This window comes from Amblyomma americanum, chromosome 7 (assembly GCF_052857255.1).
Source record: "Amblyomma americanum isolate KBUSLIRL-KWMA chromosome 7, ASM5285725v1, whole genome shotgun sequence".
Lineage (NCBI taxonomy): Eukaryota > Metazoa > Arthropoda > Arachnida > Ixodida > Ixodidae > Amblyomma > Amblyomma americanum.
Genome location: NC_135503.1, coordinates 141,497,032 through 141,524,298, shown reverse-complemented (window position 1 = coordinate 141,524,298; position 27,267 = coordinate 141,497,032). Strand labels below are relative to the sequence as shown.

The 27,267-nt window shown below is 48.8% G+C and overlaps 1 protein-coding gene across 1 annotated transcript in view; it reads right to left on the bottom strand.

Annotated features, from left to right (window-relative positions):
- Window positions 1-16,999: 16,999 nt before the first annotated feature.
- Window positions 17,000-27,267, bottom strand: part of nompB (intraflagellar transport protein 88-like protein nompB) — a 97,748-nt gene continuing 87,480 nt past the window's right edge. The window contains exon 25 of the mRNA XM_077629452.1: window positions 17,000-17,185. Within this exon, the coding sequence (XP_077485578.1) occupies window positions 17,061-17,185 (125 nt within the window). The 3' untranslated portion in view covers window positions 17,000-17,060. The remainder of the gene's footprint in view (window positions 17,186-27,267) is intronic.

Here is a 27,267-nt window from a genome sequence, read left to right as displayed (position 1 = left end):
TCAATATTCCTCTCGTTACAGTGTAAACACTTAGTTTTGGTTGCATATTTTCTCATTTTTCAATGATATATATGTATAACGAAAACATTACTTGAGACAAGAAACAATAGCGCCCACAGACACATATAGCGGAAGAACGACGCAGGTCAAGCGCTTGTCCTGTATCATTTTTCTGTTGTTTTTGTCTTTGTAGGCGCTATTGTTTCCTGTCGCAATTATTATGCACCATCTGGCCCAAATTGAAGTGCTTCTATATTACTATAGATGGATCGCCACATGAAATCCCTCTACGACCAATAAATAATTTTTAATCGAATTTTTATCTCATGCTGTCTTGGATTCAACAGCACTATGATATCAAAGATCCGTAAAGATCTAGTGAGGCGTGAAATAAACTGCAATAAATTCGCTGCTTGTTCATTCGCTGTTATTACAGCTCTTGGGGCAGGCTGGCTTAAGCGTTTTGGTTAAAAAGATGACGGTTTGATTTAGCGTGGTGAGGAGAAATGCGAATCAGGTGCATTCGCACTGCAATTCTTACTTTGGTTTCGGTTCGAGGCCCGGTTTAGGATTGCAATGCGATATCGCTGCGTTCAGGATCCATTGCGCGCAGATCGAAGTTGATGAAAACGATAACATCCAAAGCAGGTTGTGAGAGATAGGCAGTTATAATTTTCAATAAAATTATTTCTTTTAACACAAAAATTCACCCACGCGAACCTTGATTGCCTCCATGTGTCACTACTGTTTGAATGTGCAAGGCACCCTAACCAATCCCTCCTAAGGGTTTGTGCTACTCGGAGGCTAACAGCAAAAACAACGTGGTTTGCTCGGCTGAAGTGATGAAGTCGTGGTCTAATTCAGTGGCCAGGAAGATTAGTTTACATTCCATGCCTCGCGCGATTTATACAGACTTTTGACGTCACAGCCATCGTTCTTCTGTGAAAACCGAAACTGAAACAGTATTACACAGAAATTTCATTATGAATTATTTAGCTGTCGTAAACGAATACCACGTTGTGATTGATTGCAACAAACAGCGCTAAAACACAATAGCGAAAATAAAGGGCACAAGACGAGCGCTGTCGTGTGTCCTCATTTCTTATCATCCTTGCGTTTTTGTGCTGTTTGTTGTAACAGATCGCTACTCGACTATCGCGCTCTATTTCTGCACGTAGTGATCCATGTATACTAATATCTCGCACACCATTCCAAAGAAGAAAACGCGCCAGCAAAAATTACGTGTCTATTCTTCTTTACTACTGGGATGTCCTAAGCCACATAGTAACGACTGGAAATTAACTGGTGCACGTCGGCTTACTACTGGCTCAAAAAGCCAGGCGTTTCAAAGTGTTTGAGGTGAGTATGTATCGACTCAACTGAGAACCTTTTGCTGTGATATGAGGTTTTTAAGAGCGCGAGCTCTTACTACGTCGGTGCGTTAAGGACGTATCTGTCCGCAGTCAAGGTGAAATCGATAAAAACAGTTACTCTATGTTACATAGCAACAGTGGGCGCGTATCACTTCAATTCATACCTACACTTTCAATCCGTTATAGTATATGTACCAGTATAGCGGCCATCGAAATGGGATCACCACCCCCCCCCCCCCTCCCCCCCGGGACCACCATTAGCATGAACTTTGGGGGCCACCCGTTTGACGCAGACTGTTCGAAGTGCTGTCAAGTGAGTTGGCACGTTCTTGAGGATGAAATTACTAATTGAGATGAAGCCCAAGATATGTGTGGGATTCACACCTACGACCTTCCCGCCCCCATACCGTGCATTTCGAGGACCTTCAGACTGTCATTACGGCCGAACTGGTTGTTGCAGGGGGTTCCGGATGGTGTCGAATGATTCGTGCTGTGGTGCACATGTTCATAAAATTTATTGACTGATATAACAAGATAATATACCGGAAATAGCGAGGGTGGCTGTAAATCGCTATAGGATTTCATCTTCGCCACGTTTGCTGAGCTCACCGATGCAAACACGTGAAGCACCCGCGGCTAACACTCTAAAGCCGAACACTGAGGCAGTGTTGGCGGGTAATTTCTTTAATGGCATTAATCTGAAATGACTGTCATGTAAATTCAGTACTGCGACGGCTTTTGAAATACAACTTAGAAGAACTTGGTTGTAGGCCGGTTGGAAGGACATCGTGAGGAGCAAAACCGCAAAACAAGACGGGACTGAGCCAGGCGAGAACAGAGGGTGGTATTGACCACTCAACATTTATTGGAAAAAACAGCAGAGCTTATATAGATGAGTCGCGCGTGTAATCTGGCAAACAATCAAAAATGGACATGAAGCATGAGAAAACAGTTCAATGGCAACCATAACGAAAACAATCGGTACGGCGAAGGGAAGGAAACCGAGCAGAATGTTGGGCTAGTTGGTTGATATGCATACTGAAGAAGTTGGTGCGGCAAAACGAGGACAACCGAGACAAACAAAGGCGAGCGCTACTCACAACTGAAGGTTTATTCCAGACATATGCTCTAATAAAGAGGAAAACCAACAAGAACCAAACAATAACGCCATGAACATCCCATGTTACCCCGTGAATCTCAATGAATCCTAGTGAGTTGCGATCCAGCCTTCCCAAACTCCGGGAAACAGAGCGTCGAAGTTTTGCGTCATAACATACGTGCACAGACTGGCACATGGACTTAAAAATGTAGCAGGGCGTTACGGCATTCCGATTGTGTTTTCCTCCCCTCGAAAATTGGGAACAATCTGTCCATAGGTGCACAGCCGGATGGAAGAAGGAGGCGAAAGAACTGCACGACAAACAAAAAATGAATGCAGCATCAAACACAAATCCCTGTTCGTTACCTGTGCCAGGGGGGTTGTGTACAAATTGCCGTTATCGTGTGGCCAACTATACATCGGCCAAACTGGACGATGCGTCAACGAAAGATTAGGAGAGCACCGAAGACTACTCGGGGGAGATTCCCTTGATAATCTCCCTAAGCATTGCCGGGCGTGTAGCACGAACGACAGGAAAAAGAACACCAAGTGAAAACCGCTTTCCGATAAAACGACCATCCTGTTCAGGCACATGGATCGACCCACGCGTGAGCTCACGGAAGCCTTCCATATGCGCATCAGTGGAGATAGGTGCGTTAGTCAGACTTCCGTCCGCTTCTCTGATAGGGAGTATCTGTTCGTGACCAAATCACTGGGATTCACGGGGTAACATGCGATGTTCATGACGTTATTATTTTGTTCTTGTTGGTTTCACTATTTATTCGAGCATTGTCTGGAATAAGCTTTCAGTTGTGAGTAGCGCTCGTCTTTTTTTGTCTCGCTTGTCCTCGTTTTGCCGCACCAACTTCTTCAGTATGGAAGGAAACCGAGCAAGGATGACACAACTAACCTGTACAAAACCAAAAAAAACCTAGTGAAACACTGACAGAAACGCTAATTATTTCTGAAAAATAGACCCAGAAGGCGTGCTGGCACACTTATCTGGCTCCGATCTCAGGATGGCAACAGCCTCGACAATTTTTCTTTCCAACTTCCCCTTTCTTCTTCCTATGATCTCTGTTCATAGCCGAGTGGTGGAGGAACGCTAGATGAGCGTCCCTGACGAGGTGCTTCGTGCCTTGGTGAGTGAGCTTATGCTGAAGCTCAATCCGGACATTGACTAGGATCGCCTGAAGATGCGAGTACAGAGTGTAGTCTAAGATTTGTTCCAATGCAGCACCAGAGGGCCGTGGGTATTGAAACGCATAGGTGGTGTCGCTAGGAGCAGTACTTTGCAACGCGTCATTTTCACATTCCTTTCTTACTCACTTCAATACTGGGTGGTGGGAGATATTGCGTATGAACTTAAACATGTCGTTCGCCAGCTGTGGTATTGAAGCCTGGACATATCAGTCGCAAAACAGCAAATAACAGGATGATAAAGATATTCTCAGAAAATATTGCACCAGAAGTAATTTCTACCACCTCTTGGCGTAAGCGGCTTCTGGAGACCTTCCGGCGCCTTTCGCATTTGATGTCAACATTTGGCCATCATGTCGTTGGACGCCCGAGTAGCCGCCGAGCTGCAGTGTATTGTATATTCAAGAATAAATGAGATCGTAGGTCAGCCAAGACAGCAGAGCCGTTGATTTATTACGAGCCATTCCTGATCAATAAAGGCCGAGTTTATAGCAAAATTTATTATTTATGCGATATTAGATCACGCTTATACTTTCCTCATAATGATGGTAATGTTTTGCCTTGCCCCCTACAATCTTGGCTTTTGATTTTAGCAGATTATTTTTGTATAGCACCGTTCTGATAACCATTTTATTGCTGCCCTCCCTAGTTGGATGTATGACGGCAGTTGGATGTATGCAATGTAATATAGACCCTCTTACTCGTTGACTATTTTAGCTTCATCTTTAGACAGGTGGCTAAAAAAAAAGAATTTTTAACTGTAGGTTTTCTCCAGTGATGATATTGCACATTATTTTCACATAGACATATTTTGGTAGATTTTTGTTGAGCTTGCCGCCATATTTATGAGATCCTTTTTCTAGTTTCCATATTTGATTACATACACGAAAATTTGTGTACCTTTGCCATGGCAGATAGGTGCTATATTTACGCTTTGTGCAATATAATTCTGTGGTTAGTGTTACACTGTGTACAGTTTCTGCAAGATTCGAAATTTTCTCGGGTGATAAAATTTCTAGTCACGTTGATAGCAGTATAAACTAGCGCCTTGCTCAGTGATGCTGCCTTATTTTAAGGCGTGAGTCAACAGCTCTGTGCTTGTGCTCTCGCAGCAGAGCATTCGTAGTACTAGATCTACAAGCCATATCTCTTAGTTTTCTTCTTTTAGCCGTGCCTTCTAATTTTAAACCAACTTAAACCTCTCATTCAGCATTTTATGCTTTATAAGGACAGCAGAATATTGCACTATTGCAACAAGCCTCTACTGTACGCATTTTCTCCATAATTTTGAAGCAAGAATTTTTCAGAGATGTTACTATTTACAAGGATGTATTTAAGGTAAGATAACAAGTGTTCTAATTATGCCAGGATGTGGTGGCATTTTAGGAGGTAAAAGTGGCTTCTTTTTTCCGATAAAGATATATTAAATAAAAACCAGAGATGCTGGGTAACCCGTAATTCTTTTTTAGGCTGGCGGAGCCGTACGTGTTTCCAAAGACAGGCACTTTTTTTTCCTTGCATCGCTGCACGGACTGTACAGAGTGAAACGGCCTGCGAACGCTTCAATTTTATCGTTCTGCTCCAGCGGTTCTCGTCTGTTGGTATACAACACAGGTCACGACTTTGCATTATAGAGAACAAAATATTGTAGCATACATTTCAGAGTGGCCGGTTGCTTATATTGTTAATAGATCGCACGTATAGGGCAATGTGAAGAAAGTGAATTTTTATTCTTGCACACTTCCTCTGAGGAATAACCTTGAGAACAATTTGCCAGCGGTTGTAAGAAAGGCGACAGTTGATTCCTCAACTCTTCTTATTGCTTAATAGACGAGACAAAAAACAGACTTGCACACATGAAACGCGAATACATGACTCTTCATGAGATATGCTTTTCTTACAAGTTAAGCTTTGCAACGCATGCTCTGCCCGTGCCATTTTTTCTTTCTGATGACACACGTATTTCCCGCTTTCTTTATACATATATTCTGTTTTATATGAAGTTTATTTCATCGTCTGTTAATGTAATTCAATGGTTGCGCGTACATTTTTGATACCCAGCTGAGTAAGCTGAGTCAATTGCAGACCACTCACTCAGGTTCTCTGGTAACGCAATGCCTTAGCCACAAGTGTTACCCAGTGCTCGGGGACACTGGTATTGCCGCCAGGTGTCCCCGGGCGGCGCCTTGAGGACAAAGAAGTGAGTCGCGCGTGCTCTTAGCAGCTGGACACTGCTTGATTCCTTGCGGCCTGTGCCTAGCCTCTTGATTCTGCAACCCATTTGTTACATTTTGTGGTGGAGGTGCTGGGTATTTCGCTCTGGAATATGTCGCACACCCCTCCGAACACCGAGGACCCCATACCTCTCCCTGTCGACGTGCCAGTGCACCGGGTCAGCAGCCGAAATCTTGGAATGCCCCCTGAGCATGGGCTATTGGAGACAACCTCGCCGCCTTGCCGACTGCCTCCTGTGCTCAGGCCATTCGACTCTCCCTCGGCGCCTACTCCTCAACCGGTCATACAAGGCGCCGCGTACTACACCCTCCAGAACCCACGGCGACCAAAGTCATTTCACGGGACTCAACAGGAGGACGTGGAAGATTAGATCCTCTAGTTTGAACGTGTCGCCGCATTTAACCAATGGGATGACGCCGCCAAGCTGAGGAACGTTTTCTTCAGCTTGGAGGACGGTGCTCGTACGTGGTACGAAAACCGTGAGGACACTCTTTCATCATGGCCTGGGTTCCGACGTCAACTGCTCGTCGCGTATGTAAGCGCTGATCGTCGAGAGCGAGCTGAACGAGCCTTGCAGTCCCGTATGGAAATGCCTAACGAAACAGTTACCATGTACGTCGAAGACATGACGCGGCTCCTCCGACGGGCTGATCGACCCAGCCATGTCGGAAGCCAAAAAGCTGCGCCACCTAATGCGCGGTGTTAAAGAACAGCTTTTCGCCGGCCTCTTGCGCAGCCCCCCCCCCCCCCAGCACTGTTGCCGAGTTTATAGCGGAGGCAGTCACGATGGAGCAGGTCCTCCGGCAGCGTTCCACCGCGTACGACCGGCCAGTCCTTGCTGCTTTTGTTACGGAGTCCCTCCCGGCTTTCAAGAACAATACCGACTTTCTCCGCGACATGATCCGCTATGTTGTCCGTGAGGAGCTAGAGCACGTCGCACGTCGCAGCCAGCGTCCAGCTCCCTTATGAGCGTTATCCGCGAAGAGGTGCAGCAAGCTATCAGGCCTCCGTTACTACACGCCGAACCACAGCCTACCCAGACAGACTACTGCCGCCCGACATACGCTGAAGCTCTGCGACGCCCCGCCCCAAATCCACCGGCATTTCCACCGCCCAACCAGACAGACTACTGCCGCCCGACCTACGCTGACGCGCTGCGACGCCCTGCCCCGAATCCAGCAGCAGTTTTTCCCAACCATCACGACGTCCTGCTACCCTCCGTGCAGCCAGGGCGGCACCGCATCCTGAGTGATCGAGAATCCCTGCGCAGAGCGGACGTCTGGCATGGCCCTGACCGCCGGTGTTTGTTCTTCCACTGTGGGGAGCCCGGTCACCTGTTACGCCGGTGCCCATATCGAGAGCTTGGCCTGCAGGGTTTTCCCTCCGATGCGCCAAGGCCCCGGTTTGGCCAACGGCCCCGTGAGATTGAAGAGTACCTGACCATCAACCTCAGTGGTCCATGGCGCGCCGTCAGTCCCGATCACCGTCACCTCGCCGCCCATCGTTTTCACCGAATATGCAGAACTCACGAGCGACGGCGGACCGCTCGCCCAGCCCTCGCCGGGAAAACTGAGAACAGCGACCTCCGGAGGCGTGGTCGCTGGATATCGACGCTGTAAAGACCCCTGACGATGCAGATGACGCAGATATTCGATGATAGAGCTTTGACGACGTCGACGACAGCAGCTGAACTTAAGGACCGCCTCTCTCTCGACATACCCGTGTTTCTCTATGGTCACAGCATTAGCGCGTTGGTGGACACAGGAGCGGAGTTTTCAATTACCAGTGACAAATTGGCAGCGCTTCTAAAGAAAGTTACAACCCTTTGCTCTGGCGTGCAGATCGGGACGGCGAGGGGCCATATCATTACTCCGCTTGGACAGTACACGGCTAGTGTCCAGATCAGCGACTCGACGTTCATTGTTAGCTGCCTGGTGCTCCGCGACAGTTCTCGTGACCTGATTTTGGGCGTAGATTTTCTCCGTGAGAATGGTGCTGTTATTGACCTGCGGCACAGAACCGTTACGTTTTCGACAGCGGAACCGACGACACCTCCGACGTTCGGCAATGCAGCTCCGCCTTTCGTACTTCCACTGAAAGTGTCTTGATCCCGCCGCGCTACAGTGTTTTTGCAAGCGTCTAATGCGATGATAGGCTACGTGATTGACCTGCAGTCGCAGAGGGCAACCTTTCCTTGCTGCTGACCCATGGCATTTGTGCGGCCCGAAGTGTCTTCCACCTCAGTGACGGTCGGTCGGAACTCCTGATTACTAATTTTACGAGCGAGCCTCGTCACCTTTTCTGAGCTACTGCCGTCGCGTGGGCCGACCGATTGGCCGATGTTACTGAGTGCTTTGTGTCCGAGGCCATGGACCGTCCGGACACGTCCCTGGATCGCATCGATATTAGCTCCGGGCTCTCAGCGACTCAACAGCGCGACCTGCGCGTCCTATTGGTACAGTACAAAACCTGCTTCGCATCCTCCTCAAAAGTGCGGCAAGCGACGATCACGAATCATCGGATCATCACTTCCGATGACGCTCGCCCCATACGACAGCAGCCGTACCGCATTTCCCCGAAGGAACGCGACACTATCCAAACGCAGGTGAAGGAGGTGCTTGCAGACGGCATTATTCAGCCCTCTCAGAGCCCGTGGTCGTCGCCTGTCATGCTTGTTAAGAAGAAGGATGGGACACTGCGTTTTCGCGTGGATTACCGTAAGCTGAACGCCATAACGAAAATGACGTCTACCCGCTCCCCCGCCTCGACGACTCCCTCGACAGACTTCGCCGCGCCAAGTATTTTTCGTCGATCGACCTAAAGACCGGATATTGGCAGATTGAGGTTGATGAACGTGACCGCGAAATAACGGCCTTCATCACGCCCGGCGGCCTATACGAATTTAAGGTGTTGCCCTTCAGCCTTTGCTCTGCGCCAGCGACGTTTCAGCGCATGATGGATACGGTCCTGGCTGGCCTCAAATGGCAAACCTGTTTAGTTTACCTAGATGACGTGGTGGTGTTCTCAGAAACCTTCGACCAAAATCTTGAATGTTTGCAGACCGTGTTGGATGCCCTGCGGTTGGCCGACTTGACAATTAAACCCGAGAAATGCCACTTTGGCTACAAAGAGCTCAAGTATCTCAGCCATGTTGTGAGCGCCGATGGCATACGACCCGATCCCGAGAAAACTGCCGCCGTAGCCAAGCTTCCCCGTCCTACTACAAAGAAAACGCTCAAGAATTCTTGGGTTTGTGCGCCTACTACCGTCGTTTTATCGCCGACTTCTCCAAAATCGCTGAACCCCTCACCCGTTTAACACGTGACGATACACCGTTCGTCTGGACTGCTGAGCAGCAGGCTTCTTCCACAGAGCTGCGCCAAGGGCTGCACACTACCCCTGTGCCGGCTTACTTCGATGAGGAGGCTGCTACCGAGATGCACACCGACGCTAGCACATCGGGCTTGATGCCGTCCTCGTTCAACATCAAGAAGGCGTGGAACGTGTGATCGCGTATGCGAGACGCACACCCTCGCGCACCGAAATCAACTACTCCACCTCGGAAAAGGAGTGCCTCGCTGTCGTCTGGGCCACGATGAAATTTCGGCCTTATACCTATGGCCGTCATTCTAAAGTGGTCACCGACCACCACTCCTTGTGCTGGCTTACCAATCTCCTGGACCCATCAGGCCGCCTAGCACGCTGGAGCCTTCGCCTTCAAGAATTTGATTAAACAATTGCCTATAAGTCCGGACGAAAACACGAAGACGCCGACACGCTCTGACGCGCACCTGTCGAGCAAGCTGATGACAGCGCAGAGGATGGCAATCGTTTCCAAGGTGCGATCAGCAGTTCGGACTTAGTGGAAAAGCATCGTGCTGACGCTGACCTGCGCTCTGTCATGGATCACCTGGAGGGCCATGCTTCCAACGTACCTCGACACCTTTCCCGCCACTTGTCCTCTTTTTGCATTCGCAATGGCGTACTGTTCAAGAAAAAGAAAAACTCCAGCAACAGTGACCGGCCCTACCTTCTAATCGTGCCATCAGACCTCCCTCCGCGACGACATCCTTTCGGCGTGTCATGATGAGCCCATCTCTGCCCACTTGGGATTTGCACGCACGCTCGCTCGAGTGCGTCAGGGCTATTATTGGCCTAAACTTGCAAAGACCATCCACCGCTACTTCAGAGGTTGCCGTGAGTGCCAGCGTCGTCAGTCACCACCACTCAAGCCCGCAGGTTTGCTCCAACCAATTGCGCCACCTCGCACACCTTTTGACCAAGTTGACATTGATCTTCTGGGTCCATTCCCTGTGTCGTCTTCTGGCAATATGTGGATTATAGTTGCGACTGATTATTTGACGCGCTATGCGGAAACCCAGGCGGTGCCGCGCAGTACATCCTCTGAAATTACGCGCTTCTTCATACACCACATCGTTTTACGACATGGCGCCTCGTCCTCCGTCATCACCGATAGGGGCACCGCGTTTACAGCGCAGCCATGCACGAGGTGTTCCAGCTCAGTCACACGAACCACCGCAAAACTACTGCATACCACCCGCAGTCAAACGGGCTCACGGAGCGCCTCAACAAAACCTTGCCGGACATGCTCGCATTGTACGTCGACGTACAGCACAAGACTTGGGACGAGATCCTCCCATATGTGAAGTTTGCCTACAGCACGGCGATTCAGGAAAAGACTCGATTTACGCCGTTTCGCGTCGTCTACGGCCGTGATGTCCACACGATGCTCGACGCCATGTTTCCGTGCCCCCCTGACGACCAGGCGCTCACGCCAGACGCCGAGGAATTTACCCGGCACGCAGAGGAAGCCCGCCAACTGGCCTGTATGCACATCCGCCGGTAGCAGGCAACGGATTCAGAACGCTACAACCAACGACATCGCCAAGTCGAGTACCACACCGACGACAAAGTGTGGGTATAGACCCCGGTACGTCGCCCCGGCCTGTCGGAAAAGCTCCTGTGCCGCTACTTTGGACCCTACACAGTGCTGTGCCGCATCACGGATGTGACGTATGAACTCCTCCCCGATGGCACTCTGTCCAGTTCTGCGCCGTCGACCGCAGCCTGAGGTCGTGCACGTACTGCGTATGAAGCCGTAATTTACGCAGTAACGGGCACCTCGTTCGCTCCAAGTGCGCCCACGTATTTGATTCCTTTTTTTGGATTGGGAAAGATTAATGCCACCAGGTGTCCCCGGGCGGCGCCTTGAGGAAAAAGAAGTGAGTCGCGCGTGCTCTTGGCAGCTGGACACTGCTTGATTTATAAAATGTACGTCCGCCCAATTTTGGAGTTCGGGTGTGTTTTATTCTCGGGAGCTCCTGCCTATATACTTCGCCCTCTTGTGCTGTTGGAGCGTGAGGCATTCCGCCTTTGTCTTGGGCTTCCAAAATATGTCGCCAATGCTGTTCTGCACCTTGAGGCGCGAATGCCATCGTTATCAGCTAGGTTTCGCCTTTTAACACTTCAAGCATCTTTGAAATTGTGCGACTCACCTCTTCACGCTTCCAGTATAATATTTCTTAGACAACCTTAGGCCTTTTTCAGTGCTGCCTGGTCTCGTTTTCATACCCCGCAGATATGCTACGTGCAGTCCCTCCTTGATCCCATAAAAATTCATTTCACAGATGTCCGCCAATTGTATAACAACTCATCATCTGTCCAGATTGAATTCAATGACATTTTCCCATCGAATGCAAAGCTGCAGCCCTTCCCGCTTCTTCAGGGTCTGTTGCAGGACTACCTAAGGTCCTTTCCCTCTCATGTTCTTACTGCTACCGATGCCTCGCAGGATCGCGAGAAGGCAGGTGTGGGAATTTTTTCGCCTTCACTGGATTGGTATTTTTCTCTCCGTCTTCCTGACTTCACTCCCATTTTTCTGGCTGAATTATTAGCAGTAATCTTAGCCTTGCGAAAATTAGAAACTACCGTTTCCCAGGTTGTGGTTATGACAGACTCTCTGTCCATTTGCTCTTCCTTATCCTCACCCACTGAGTCTCGGGCATTACGCCTCTTTAAGTTCCTGATTCCGCTCCATCTAAATTCGGTAAGGTTGCTTTGGGTGCCAGGTCACATGGGTTTTCACTTAAATGAGGTTGCAGATTCCTTAGTTAGAGCCTCTCTCTGCGGCCCAATTGTTGCTGTCCTACCAACGTGTGCATATACAGCTGCGGTGAGGTTTCGCCGCTACACAATATTTCAGGAATTTGCTGCCTCGACTCTTACACCATCTCCCGAATATCAGCATCTTCTGCATCCTTGGAGTAGCAAAGACTGGCGCTCACGCAGACTAGAGGTCTCTTTCGCGCGCTTGCGTTGCCGGGTTCCACTTCTCAATTTCTACCTTCACAGATCTGGCCTGGCGGCTTCCCCACTGTGCCCTTTTTGTGCCGAACCTGAGACAATAGATCATTTCCTGCTGTTCTGCCGCCGCTTCTCTCATTTGAAGAAGCGTCTTTTGCAAATTCCATTTCATCAACTGGGCTTGCCTGTGTCTTCCGCGGTTGTTCTTTCAATTGGCGCTCCTTTGCTTGGACGAAGCGACAGGACTGTGCGCTCTGCTGTGCAAAATGTTCTTCAAGAAACGCAGCGCCTCCCATTCTAATTTCTTCTTCCCGCTCTCAGTCAGTACGACATTGGAACATTACAGGCATTGTATACTATTATGCACATTAAGCCATTGTCCCGTCTTCGATCTCCAAGTTAACAGGACCCCTGTCCTTCCGTCTTCCAATCTATCAGGCTACATCCTAATACCACTCCTTTTCCCGTCAAAACTTTTCTGTATCCGGCAATTAACCGCCTGTGTCTTGGCCACTCCCCCGTAGTGGGTATGTGCCAGCAACGTCTGAGGCCTTCCTTCCTTCCTTCCTTCCTTCCTTCCTTCCTTCCTTCCTTCCTTCCTTCCTTCCTTCCTTCCTTCCTTCCTTCCTTCCTTCCTTCCTTCCTTCCTTCCTTCCTTCCTTCCTTCCTTCCTTCCTTCCTTCCTACTGCTTGATTCCTTGCGGCCTGTGCCTAGCCTCTTGATTCTGCAACCCATTTGTGACAAAAAACAGACTTGCACACATGAAACGCGAATACATAACTCTTCATATGATATGCTTTTCTTACAAGTTATGCTTTGCAACGCATGCTCTGCCCGTGCCATTTTTTTCTTTCTGATGACACACGTATTCCCCGCTTTCTTTATAAATATATTCTGTTTTATATGAGGTTTATTTCATCTTCTGTTAATGTAATTCAAGGGTTGCGCGTACATTTTTGATACCCAGCTGAGTCAATTGCAGACCGCTCACTCAGGTTCTCTGGTAATGCAATGCCTTAGCCACAAGTGTTACCCAGTGCTCGGTGACACTAATGTAATAAGATAAGGTAAAAGACAGTCGAAAGAGAGAGTCCGCAGCATATCTAATCCGCGCAGCTGGGTCTGAAATTATGCTAGCGACCCTTGCATTAACATTGCATTGACCCCTGCATTAGCAAACGGTGAGATATATCTCACCAAAAACAGAACAAATTGAGAAAGAAAGGGCCGACAATACGAGTACCCTAATAAAACAAAATCGAAGCAATTGTTGCGTTGACAAATGCATTACCAGCAAGGAAAACTTCTCTAATGCACAGTTGGGGGTTCACCGCTTAATATGTGGAAGCTCGTGTCTTGCTCTTTTTTTTCAGTGATCCTTTTCAGAAACAGTGGTAGACCATTTTAAATGCCTGTGGTGGCCACCCAACCAACCTTGTTTGACCAAGGGGCTGAAGAGAGCTCAGGCCACCCTGCAGTACCACGTACTCACAGGTTCTTCTCGTACTCCAACGTGGATGTATAATGCAGTGGTGACATGTTTCCACTGCATTCATCTGGTCATCTTTGCGGGTCTTACATTAACTCTACAGTTTCCCTCATCACGGCGCCAAATCGCAGCTCCCATTCGCCTCCCTCAATGGAATAGGGGCGCCACATAGGTCTTTGCGGGACATCGTTTACCCTTGTTAGAACTGGTCAATTAGGAGGGAGGCTTCCTGCCCTTCTCCTTCTCCAACTCAACTGGACTTCAGGACTAATTGCTTCAAGGAAATAAGCTGGATATCAGGTACTTCGCACATTCTAGTGACTCTTAAAAGAACCCATTCGATGACACGGCAATTTATCAACTTCAGGCGACATGTTCCATCATAGAGGTACCGACGCATTTCCGATTTATGACACATTCGTAGTGTGTACCTCGGAGAAATGTGGGTACCTATGAAAAGAACACCACAGTCAACAACTTCACATCCTTTGGATCGATCGTCGGTTGCGACTGCAATGTTTGTCGAAAGATTCATTTTGCTACACTCCAACATGACACTCAAAGTAAGGGAAAGCATAAGCTTAGCCTTATACTAGACGATGTCAACAATTGTAGCCTCAAATGAGTCTTCCGCTGCTCAGAAGTCAGAAGGATATCAAACATGGACGCATGTATGAGATCAAGGAGCGCTGTAATATTGACACCATGTACAGTATGTCAACAATACCAGTGGGTGCCACAGCAAGGGGATTGCTGAGAATTGACAGTACAGGTTTAGGTCACATTACGGATTTCCGCAGTCAGGAATCGAAACCGTAATCACAGGGATTTTGCCTTTTCTCAGAAAAAATGATGCCATCGGAGTGAGGGACCAAAAGGTCAAAACGCTAGTCTAAACTTTGGAGTATTCAGGAATCTTCTGAGATGACCCTTCTATAGGAAATGTCTGCCTCGTTACACTGGGATATAAAGAGTGTCGTCCACGAGTTGTCTCCTCTCTTTGGTGTAAAACCTGTCGCCGTGCCGAACAAGTGGCATCAGACACCAGCAGAAGACCACTGATGTGTGGACAGCCTAATCAACGGGGTAGCTGAGAAAGGAAAATTGTAGCTTGCTGCAGTTCTTACCACATTCAAGGTGCTCAAACAAGTTGCTTCACGTAAACGAACGGAATACAAGGTATAACCGCAGTTCACGAGTGATCCTAAATCGACGTCCAAATTCTCGACCTTCGTGAGAAACGGAATTGCAAGAGGAATTCGCCCATTACGAACAGGCCTACACAAACTCGTATTGCGGGGTGGATGCAGCCTAAGAAGAGTCTGCCGGAGATCCAAACTTTCCGATCACACAGGGTCAGTACTACCGTCTTCTCTCCATTGTTCTGGAAACTACATGCCTGCGACTAGCCCGTATTGTCCCGAGAGTTTTTTAACATGTCAGCCTCGGGAAACTAAAAGCATATCTCGTCCGCCTTTTGGTGGGCGCTGCCACTGTCGGGGCCCTTTAATTCACCATGAGGGCACACCGCGGCCGAGTGAACTCGTCCGCGGCGTGGTAGGTGGTATAGACAGAAAGGCGCCTTAGCAAAGCTTTCATGGGTTGCGATGTGCTGCAGCATGCGAGGAAGACACACATGCCGCCACAGGATTCCGGACGCCTATGTTGGCTCGCCTGACACATGGGGTCATCGTCCGCTGGCAGTGGGACTCCATGTCTTCGCTCGCAGAATGGAAACGTCAGGAAGCAAGAGTTCCCTGCAGTGTCGTGCTTCCACGCTTAAATATAGCAGCTGCCCGAGAGATGATTCTGCCTGCTCCTAGTCGAGTCTCTTGCGAAGCGGGCAATGCTCTTGTTTGCAACTCGTTGGTCCCAAGGACACGTCATGCAATTGTGTGCCACCTCCGATCATGGGTGAGCTTGTGGGAACGGTCTGGGTTGGTAAAAAGAGACTCGTTGGAATTATTTTAACGGAAGCAGTTATACGACTGTGACAGAGACAATTATATAAAGTTATACAAGAAGTTAGAAAAAACTCCTCACCGACAAGCTACACGTTTGTACACGAGAGCGTGCGAGTTGCTGCGCTTTCGAGCTGCTTTACAGTTGTCGCCTGCCCCTGTCAGATTCGCAGAAAGCAGCTGACACACCCTTTGCATGGCAGCAAAGCGGTTTCTTCCTCCGGTTAATCTCCCCACCTTTTATTCACCTTCTCCCTAAAATCTCCTCCATCTCTTCCTCCTTAACATAACATTAGCAGGCGCCGCAGTGGCTCAGTGGTTACGGCGCTCGGCTGCTGACCCGAAAGACGCGGGTTCGATCCCGACAGTGGCGGTCGAATTTCGATGAAGGCAAAATTCTAGAGGCCGAATGTACTGTGCGTTGTCAGTGCACGTTGAAGAACCCCAGGCGGTCGAAATTTCCGGATCCCTTCACTATACGGAGTCCCTCTTAGCCTGAGTCGCTTTGGAACGTTAAACAACCATAAACGATGTTCTTGAAGACACACAAGTATGCAGACTTATCCATCCTGAACCTCACAAATGCTGATAAGTACTCTTGTTTCTTAATACAGTTAGTGATTGGAACGCACTGACTCATGATTCTCCGCTGCTTGCCTGCCCTGATTAATTTCAACCGTCGGTTGGCGCTGCCTGTGACGCGCTATGTTTTTGACACTGCGTGTTACTTCTTTCCTCTTGTGTCTATTTGTATAAGTGTTGGTCGTCCTTTTTTAGTACTTGTTTCGTCATCAGTATGCTTTTTCTTCTTTCATGGTCGAAGTTTTGTACTTCACTGTTTTGTACTGTGCCTGTCCTGCTTGGAGCGTATTTGGTCCACAGTATGTGATAAATAAAAAAATAAATAACAGCTCTCCCTGTAAAACAAACTGTTCTGCTTTTCGGGAATGCACAGATATATGTCCCAGGATTCCTTAGAAAGTCCAGTTTTTGTGGCGTTGTCAATAGGATCCCATTCTTGACACTGGTAGCTGATATCCTAGCTGAAATCAAAATAATGAAATCATTTTAAGCAGGCTTCCAATGTACTAAAGACATGCGCGGTTATGTTTTATGTTGAAATTCGGACGCCAAGGGATCGGAAATGTTGTCACGGGTGGCAGAGGGTGACATTGAGAGATCAGAAAATTTACTGGTGTGCGGTGCTTAAAACTGGCGCACAATAGGGCAGGTTGGAATTCTATCGGAGATGCCTTTGTCGTTCAGTGCACTTTCCCGGGCTCTTATGTTGATGGTGACGATAGCTGTTACGGTGACAACAGCAACGAAACCTTTTTATTGCCGTCACAGTTCTTCTCTGGAAGACCGCAGGGGCGGTTCACTCGGGCAGCAGGTCGTCGCCGAGCTCGTCGTTGTCGAAGTCGTCATCGACCAGGTTCCTCGCCCTCGCTGCCGTTCGGGGCCTCTCCTCCAGGGGCCCCAGGGGGTCCTCGTACGAGGCGTCTGCATGGTGGACGCCAAATGGGTGTCTTTGATTAGCTGCCCGTGCGCCCACCAGTGTGCTTGTGCGCTAAACGGTTTCTCGCCTGGCAAGCGTGCATTAACTCTGGCGCTGGGTGTAGATTTATGGTTGCTTCTGGGTTGTCGCAATGTAAACGTGATATGGAAAGCTTTCTGAAACAACAAATTTTTCTTTGGCCAAACTGTTTCCAATGGTGATGCGTAAGAAGCGCTACATAATTTTTCACATGCTGGCTCACATAACCTATAAGATAGCTTACTGCCCCTGGCATCGGCGTAACTAATCAATCACTGTGTTAAAACAATATAAGTGAGCCGGTAACAGTACAGAAAGAATAAAAATTTACAAAGCGGCTTGTTGTTGTTTTTGTTGTCGTCGTCCTCCTTGCGGTTGTTGCTGTTGTCCTGTTCTTCCTCTTTTGCATCTCCCTCTTGGCACAAAGAAAGCAACCATCTTGTATGGACAGTTACCGACCCTGCCTACACGCGAGCAGGCTTGCACAAATTTCACCGTATTGTAACATGTTTTGCTGTCGTCAGTGGCGAAGAGCGTATTCTTTTAGTGTACGCACATATCTGCGATTACCGTGGGGCAACGCTCCGCGAGTTGCAGAGGTGGAGTGTGCCACTGGTCATCTTCGTCCGTGTTATGTACACACCCTGAAGGTCCCCCAACTAAAAGAAGTGCATGTTAGCAAGGCCGGTTTTGAAACTTGTAGCGATAAAACGCCTTCTCGGGCAGTGCACTATAATGCATTTTGTTTAGACTGCGCGACACCGGCAGTGCTATTACTGACGCAATAAATGTAATTTTAATCGTGAATATACACTAATACCATCACCGCCAGAAAGCAAACGACACAGCTACTTTTTTCGCCAAGCTGCTTTAAAGAAACTATTCTTGACCACGTGGCCCGGCTTTGTTTTCTCTTTCTGCTAGGCTGGTTGTTTCATTATGATATTTGGAATGCATGTGGCTTGACAGCGATGTCAAAAGACAGTATATGGATGATATAAGCGCTCAAATTCAGCATATGGAAGGGACAAGCGTTCAAAGGTAGTAAGCGTCAGAAAACACTTATAAAAGAACGTTTTCCCGCTCATCTCATTTCTTCTACGAGGGGTTCTTTCTTTTAAGCAAGGAAGGTTTCGAGACGTGAGGACAATAACAGGGAATCACACACCACTGAATGGCCAAGCGCGCACACCGTCAGACAATGTGCTGATATGGTTAGCAGCTTTCTCGCCAATTAAGCCGTACAAGCCACTCCTGTTTCTCGCGCTCGTGGGATAGCCAGGCACTTCAGCATTAGACTCGCCAAAGAAGGTAGCGGTGAATGAAGAGAAAGCGCGTACTTTATTCCGGTGGAGGACAGCCCGACAAATGCAGGTGTATATTATGGAGAAAGACCTTTGAGCGCTAGCTCTCAGCGTGAGCTCGCTTTTCTGAAAATAAGCAAGCGGCCCGGTAATATTGCCTCGCAGTTCGAAGCACAAACACATCACGAAAAAAAAAATCCGGCAGCTGTTGGCTCGATGAATTCAAGGACAAAGTATACAGGTTGTCTCAATTAATACGACACAATTTTTTAAAATAGACTTTTTAAATTATAAGAGCGCTCTTTTCGGCATAGCATTCTCAGCGATGTAACACATTAAAATACAGCTGTGCCGTACTAACTAGCAGGCTGATTAACTGATATTTAATAGTTAACGTATTAACTATTATCGTTATAGACTCCTTAATTGTTGAGGAGCGTGTAGGTCATCGTAATTAATATCCATATCAGTTTTTAGAGTCCCGAATACAGGTTTCCCTCGGCGCTGTGGCCTAGCAAATTCTAGCTATTTCGGCGAGTTACGTGCACTGAGAGGTCGCTTTGCCTGGAACCTTTTCGAAAGCGAATGTATTTTAGCGCGATACAGCAAAAATTATTTGGGCCACAGCGCCGAGGGTAGCCGCGTTTCGGAATTCTAAAAACTGATATGGACATTACCTACGTTGGGCTACACGCCTCTGAATAATCAGGAGTCTAAACGTCATAGTTGATAAGTAAACTATTTATTATTAGTTAACCAGCCTGCCAGTGATCACGTCTTAGAAGTATTTTAATGTATTACACCGTTGACAACGCTATGGCGAAAAAAAGCGCTCTTCTAAGTCAAAAACCCTATTTTTAAGAATTGTGGAAACTGTTCGGTGAAACAACGCGTATGTGCATACACTGCAACTTTGTGCCCCTGATTGTAATAAACAAGATTTGTGGTGTGTGCAAGTTGCTATTTCTTTCACAACAGGAGCATTGTAAATCAGGAAATTTTCAAAGTGCTGTAGTGCTTCCAAGTGTAACGAGTCCGACTGGAACTCTTTCTCTTAAAAATTCATGTTGCGTGCCTCACATCGCCTGCGCGATGCGCAGAGGATGTGCCTGGCAGTGCCTGGCCATAGCCTCCTATATTTTCCATGCCTGGGCGTCGGCACGAGAGCAGCCGTTAGAGCAAAATCAAGGCTACCAGCGCTGCTTGCGGGCCAAGTGTGAGGAGTTAAGGAGAAGGTTTCATTACGCGCCAATGGGTGCGGGCTGCTGGTTCGCGCGCACTTCAATCTGCTCCTCCATGGCCTCGAGCCTTCAATCTGCCGCACATCTGTAGGTTGCCCGCGATTCGAACGCCTCATCGCGGCCAGCGGCAAAACTGGGAGCGCCACGACGAAGCAGGCGATGAACGAGGTTTTAGGTATTTTGCGAAGCGAGCGCCCGTCGCCAATAAGCAGCGCTCGCAGCCTTGACGAAAAGTGCAACGGTCGGCATCCTTTGAACTTGGCGCCGAGACCAGGCAAGGAAAATATAGGAAGGTCATTCCACGCCAAACGCCCCAGACGCCGCGCTCGATCATCCCCAATTTCTTCAAAAAAATTCATGGAGACTTACCTTAATGCGCGTAATCAAAGCCTGCAATACTTTTGCCGAAAAAAATTTATTCGTGAGGTATTTAGAAAAGGCGACAAACCAGGCACTCCTCAATAATTAATGAATTATTCAAAGCTATAGAAAACACTTCACTCTTTTTTCACTGACTTAACACAGATTCCGGCTTTCTATTATTAGGAATGGCCGCCAGCTGGTATTAGGATTGGCGCCAGCATGTCTCGAGGATTGCCACCAAGACAGAATCTCTCGCCAGGTGTCTGCGGGGTGCATTTACCGCGCTCGCCCGGTCGTTGCTGCGTGGGACAAGCGGGAGCAGGGTTCTGCGAAAATCCCTTTAAGGAGTCGCTGTCACCGGCCGCGAAGTGGTTCCGGCTGTGTTCCGACTTTTCCCGACGTCTCCACCGATCCGACTAGCCCTGGCCTCACGGGCACAGCACCAGCGTGGGAATGGATCGCCATAGTGGCTTGTCTGGAGGCTTCGCCGGCCATGGCTAATAGCAGAACCACTGGGGATTATCTTCCGACGGGGCTGCGCCTCGGTTTCTTCAAAGTTCACCGACCGGCGGAGAGCGGGCCGACCACCAGACGTCGGTCGCCTGCCAGCCTGACGGGGTCCTGGCCGCACACCCCTCTCCCTCGGGCCCAACTTATGCCAGGGGCGTGTCCATATGTGCGGAGGTGTCTGTTTGTGTGTGATAGCGCAAATTTTGTCCACACCCACCACGGCGAGGGCGTCCCCTACCTGGGGAATCTAGGGAAGACGCAGTGTATAAAACTGGACAGCAGATGCAGTTGCAGCAGCTCACTTCAGAACTCAAAAGCTTGTAAATATGTAAAATAAACCAAGTCTTCTTCCTCCACTAACGAATCATTCACTCAGCGGCACTCCTGTCCTGGACGGAGCGGGCGTCATCTTGACCGAGGTTGTGTCGAGAAGCGACCCCGATCCCCACCTTCAACAACTGGTGGCAGCGGTGGGATGGACCAGGTGACATCGTTCTGCATATACGGGTGAGCGCTTTGTCTTTGTTCTATGATTCACCAGGCTTTGAACTCTGGGTAAAAAGTTTGAACTACTGGTAATCGGGTGTCTGTAGCACAGTGTAGTTTTCACAGAACCATAGAACATTAGCGAGTGGGCAAAGCCACCATTTGGGGCAACGATCATGGACTTCAAGAAGGTTGATAGGGAAGAGCTGTTGCTGATGTGTGATGAGTTGGGTGTGGAAGTGGAGGAAGGAATGAGGAAAGGGGCATTCATAAAAGCAATCAATAATAGCGATGCGGACGAAGAAGCGATGCAAATTGCGTCGGAAATGGCAAAGAAAGAGCTAGAACGGCGAAGAAAGAAAGCAGAGGATGAAAAAAAGAAAGCAGAGGATGAAATAAAAGAAAAGCAAGCCGCAGATCAGATACAACTGAAAATGATGGAGCTCCAACTCGAAAGCCAGCGTCTGGCAGCCCAAAACGGGGGAGCAAGCATTAGTGACAGATTAAACAGGGTAGAGTCACACCGTACAGACAATTGGATGTATCCCTACAAGATGGCGAAGACATCGGTCTGTATCTAATCAACTATGTAAGGGCGTGTCAAAAGAGCAAAATCGCAGAAAATTTGTGGTCACAACGCCTGCTAGGTCTTTTACCGTGCGAGGCGGCTAATGTGATCGCCAGGCTCAGCGAACAGGATGCGGAAAATTATGAAAAGGTGAAATCTGCTCTACTGAAGAAACACCGCCTTTCAGATGAGGCATTTCGGCAGCGTTTTAGGGAGGCAACAAAAAAAAACAATCAGGATTATGCGGAGTTTGCGTACACATTGAAAAGCAACCTTGTAGAGTGGCTTAAGGGGGCAGGCGTGTACGAAAGCAGGGATAAGGTAGTTGAGTGCGTCTGTCTGGAGCAGTTTTTCCGCAGCATTCCACCGTCCGTAAAACTATGGGTGCAGGACAAAGAAAAGGTAGAGACAGTAGAGCGAGCAGCTCAACTCGCAGACGAATTCTCGACGCGGAGAAAGGCGACTGCGGAGGGAGGCCAGTCAGACAGAGGAACTACCTCAAGAAAGTATTTTTCTTCTAGACGGCCGGCTCTAAATGGAAACGTGGGGCAGGGTGTAACACAAAAAAAAAGTCACCGAAAAGGCTCCAGAGAAGAGCGGCACTCAAACGAAGGACGAAGGGGTAGAAAAGGCGGGGAAAAAGAAGTTCGAGGCCAGGCAACCGTTGCGGTGTTATAACTGCCAAGAAACAGGGCACATCGCTGCAAGATGTAGAAACCAGCGATTGGTGTTCTCGCACGTAAACGGTAGTGATGAAAACCTAGAACTGCGGCGCCTGCATGCTACCGCGGAAAAGGGCATAGCGAGGCGCAACATCACGATACTCGAAAAAGGCGGACTGCTGTACAGGCACTACAGAGATCGCAAAGGCAAGACGTTTGATCAGCTGGTGATTCCGGAAAAATACCGGGCGGACCTTCTGAGATTGTGTCATGGGAACAGCTGGTCGGGACACTTGGGGGTCAAGAAAATGAAAGAGCGACTTTTAATGGAGTACTACTGGCCAGGGTGCTTCAAAGACGTGGAGCGGTAAGTGAAGTCGTGTGACGCATGTCAACGAGTCGGGAAACCAGAAAACAAAATGGAAGTGCAGTGGGAGGGTCCGGTAAAAGTTCAGCACAGGCTGTCAGAAACAAACTACGTCCTGAAAAAACGCGGCCAGAGAAATGAGGTTACCATCTACCACTGCAATTTGATGAAACCTTATGTAGGCAGGGAGGAGGTGGTAAATATGATGTTAAACGCACCCGAAGAAGTACAGGCTGATCTACCTGAGTTAGCAACAGACCGCGATGCGGATTGCAGCGTCCAGGACATTCTTGCGCGCTCTGCGAGGGCTGATGTTCTGAAAGAGGAGCAGGTAGATGAACTTAAGGGTCTTTTGGGGGAATTCAAAGCGATGTTTAGCAGTCGGCCAGGGAAAGCTGACCTGATCACTCACGAGATCGAGCTGACCTCCTCCGAACCGATCAGATCAAAAGCTTATCGAGTGTCATCACGTCAAAGGCAGATCTTGGAGACGGAGATTAAGCTAATGCTCGAAATCGGGGTAATCGAACCAACTGAAAGTGATTACACTTCCCCTATGATTCTCGTCGAAGTGCCAGGTAAAGAGCCTCGTCCATGCGTGGACTATCGAAAACTCAATGCAATCACCAGAGAACAGCTCTATCCGATTCCCAATATTGAAGAGAGAGTGGAGCGGGTAAGTGGGGCACAGTTCATCTTTACGTTAGATCTGGTGAGGGCATATTGGCAGGTTCCTCTCTCAGACACCTCGAGCCGCTATGCCGCCTTCATTTCACCCATTGGGACATTCAGGCCTCTAGTTTTAAGCTTCGGCCTCAAGAACGCACAGTATAGTTTCTCCAAATTAATGGATATTGTACTTAAAGACATGCAGAGCTATGCAGTCCCCTACTTGGACGACATAGGCATTTTTTCGAACAGTTAGGGGGAGCATGTCGCGCATCTAAGAAGCGTGTTGGCAAGGTTACGGGACGCTGGGCTCACACTGAAGTCTGAAAAGTGTAACTTTTGTTGTTCACAAGTGACCTACCTGGGACACATTGTAGGTCGTGGAACTAGGCAGCCTTCGGAACTAAAAATTAAGCCCATAGCGGACTTTCCAACGCCTCGAACAAAGAAAGACATCCGCTCTTTTCTGGGGCTTGTTGGGTATTATCAGAGGTACATTCCTCGCTATTCTCAACGAGCGAGTCCATTGACAGATGCGCTACGAAAGGGAGAGCCCGAAAGGGTTTTTTGGGATGAAGCAAAGGAGAGCGCCTTTCAAGAGCTCAAGAAAGTACTCATTTCACGGCCCGTATTGCGGACGCCTGACTACACCAAAGAGTTTGTAGTTCAGTGCGATGCGAGTGATAGGGGGATGGGCGTTTTATTGAGTCAGGTCGGAAAAGACAACGAAGAGCATCCCATCCTGTGCGCAAGCCGGAAACTGACGCTAAGGGAGAAAGCTTACAGCGCCTCAGAAAAAGAATGCGCATGCTTAGTCTGGGCAGCACAAAAACTGTCATGCTACCTATACGGATAAAAATTCGTTTTTGAGACGGATCACTGCTCACTCACGTGCCTGAGGCAGATGTCTCAAAAGAACGGACGCTTGCTGCGGTGGAGCCTCATCCTTCAGGAGTACAACTTCTCTGTGAGGTATAAGAAAGGGAAAATGAATGGCAATGCCGATGGTTTAAGCAGGCTACTCTGAAGTGCTTAAGGTGAAAATGGTCCTCCAGCGTGTGTGTGTGTGTTACTAGCGGACCTATATGTTTTTTTTTCAAGTTATCTACTTCGATCCATTTCATGAACGGCTCTGACTTTGTTGTGGCCCAAATATCCATGATACGTCGACTTAGATGGCGGAACCACTCGGAGTAGGAATTTGTTATGTTATTACCTTACCTGTTCTGATAAGCCTGGTGGATCAGGGGCACAGACTGGGTGCTTTCGCGTCGTGTGGAGCCTTGTTGCTGGGGCCGAACCGGCCGCTGTTTGCCATTGTGGGAGGTATGGGGGTTGTTTTGGGGCTCGAAGAAGATAAACGGTCATCCCATTCCCAAGACAAGCCCATCTCTCATCGGCAAGAGATTGCTACCACTGGCCGAACGAGATTTTCCTGGCCGCGGAGGAGTTATTACGAATGGCCGCCAGCTGGTATTAGGATTGGCGCCAGCGTGTCTCGAGGATTGCCACCAAGACAGAATCTCTCGCCAGGTGTCTGCGGGGTGCATTTACCGCGCTCGCCCGGTCGTTGCTGCGTGGGACAAGCGGGGAGCAGGGTTCTGCGAAAATCCCTTTAAGGAGTCGCTGCCATGCGCCGCGAAGTGGTTCCGGATGTCTTCCGATTTTCCCCGACGTCTCCACCGACCCGACTACCCCTGGCCTCACGGGCACAGCACCAGCGTGGGAACGAATCGCCACAGTGGCTTGTCTGCAGGCTTCGTCGGCCATGCCTAATGGCAGAACCACTGGGGATTATCTCCCGACGGGGCTGCGCCTCGGTTTCTTCGAAGTTCACCGACCGGCGGAGAGCGGGCCGACCACCTGACGTCGGTCGCCTGCCAGCCTGACGGGGTCCTGGCCGCACACCCCTCTCCCTCGGGCCCAACTTATGCCAGGGGCGTGTCCATGTGTGCGGAGGTGTCTGTTTGTGTGTGATAGCGCAAATTTTGTCCACACCCACCACGGCGAGGGCGTCCCCTACCTGGGGAATCTAGGGAAGACGCAGTGTATAAAACTGGACTGCAGATGCAGTTGCAGCAGCTCACTTCAGAACTCAAAAGCTTGTAAATATGTAAAATAAACCAAGTCTTCTTCCTCCACTAACGAATCCTTCACTCAGCGGCACTCCTGTCCTGGACGGAGCGGGCGTCATCTTGACCGAGGCTGTGTCGAGAAGCAACCTCGATCCCCACCTTTAACACCATATAATTCGGAGCATGCAGCTTCATAATAATAATAATAATTGGTTTTTGGGGAAGAAAATGGCGCAGTATCTGTCTCATATATCGTTGGACACCTGAACCGCGCCGTAAGGGAAGGGATAAAGGAGGGAGTGAAAGAAGAAAGAAAGAAAGAAAGAAGGAAAGAAAGAAAGATAGAAAGAAAGAAAGAAAGAAAGAGAGAAAGAAAGAAAGAAAGAAAGAAAGAAAGAAAGGAAGAAAGAAAGAAAGGAAGAGGTGCCGTAGTGGAGGGCTCCGGAATAATTTCGACCACCCGGGGATCTTTAACGTGCACTGACATCGCAGAGCACACGGGCGCCTTAGTGTTTTGCCTCCATAAAAATGCAGCCGCCGCGGTCGGGCAGCTTTATACGGCATAAATATTTTTTTAAAAATTGAAAAAAATGAAAAAGTGTCATTTTTGCCGATTTTTATTTTAAATCTCAATTTGCTCTCGGAAATTTTGAAATAGCCGTTTCGTTTCTTTAGATGTCTAGTACCTACAAAAAATGTTACAGGCGATGAAACTGTGTACATCGAGGTAAAACAAATACGAAAGTTGCAAAAAGTGAATTTTGAGTCAAAGACACCCGTTAATTTCAGCCTGAGGTGGTCCAAGTAAATATAAAAAGAATAGCGTGCTACGCAGAACAGCTTATTGCCTTTTTTTCTGAAATTTTTATCGAGGATATTTCTGTTCAAAGTGAGAAATAATTTTTCAAGTTGAGATCTCACGCCCCTAGTTGCGTCGTCTCTTAACGCCTCTTCACCGCAGAACATGCCACCTGGCAAGGCACGATACCTGCGGCTAGATAACCACTTCAATTTGCCGTCGTTCGCTGTCGTGTATTTTCAGGGATGAGGCTAAAGATATCGCGTGACATTCGGAGGACGGTATGCAATAAACGCGATCGTTTTCACACTCGAAGTTCGAACGGACCCGCTTTGGTGCGGGGCAGCCAAGAGAATAAAATCGAGGATATTCAGCGTGCTGTCTCGCATGGACCACGAGGAGGGCTGACCAGCTGGTATGGCAGGCATATGACAAGTGCTGTATTTATATCCGAGTAAGATCGCGCAGAGCGCGCGCCTCGGAACACAAGTGAAGGTGCAAAGTGCACACCGCAGCCTGCGGCGAGTAACACGAGATGCGCTAGCAGTGGACGCGGCCCGATCGCGCGTACGTGCGTTGCTCGCATGAAGGTGCTTCGCCAACATAGTGGCTTATCTACAGTCGTCGCTGGAATATGAATGCAGAAACTGCACCGATAAAATCAAATACAACCAAGGCATCCCATCGGAAACAACCGGGCATGAGCCTCTGACGGCCAGAAGGGTCAGCTATCACGTGGTGTCTGCTGCGTCGCGGATTGTTTCAAGACCGGATCGTTCTGGTCATTTCCAGATAGCCGTCTATCGAGCTCTTATGCTGGTGCTTACGTCTGTCATGGCGCTAGACAAGAATGACTGACTGCAACAGAACCACACCGAACAACTAGCCAAGTTGGGCATCTGCCGCCCTGGCAGCGTTAAGAAAATTTGTTTGCACACGTATACCTGTTCGACTACTCAACGTTCTCATGCCTACCTGTGGTGCACACCTCACTTAAGAACAAG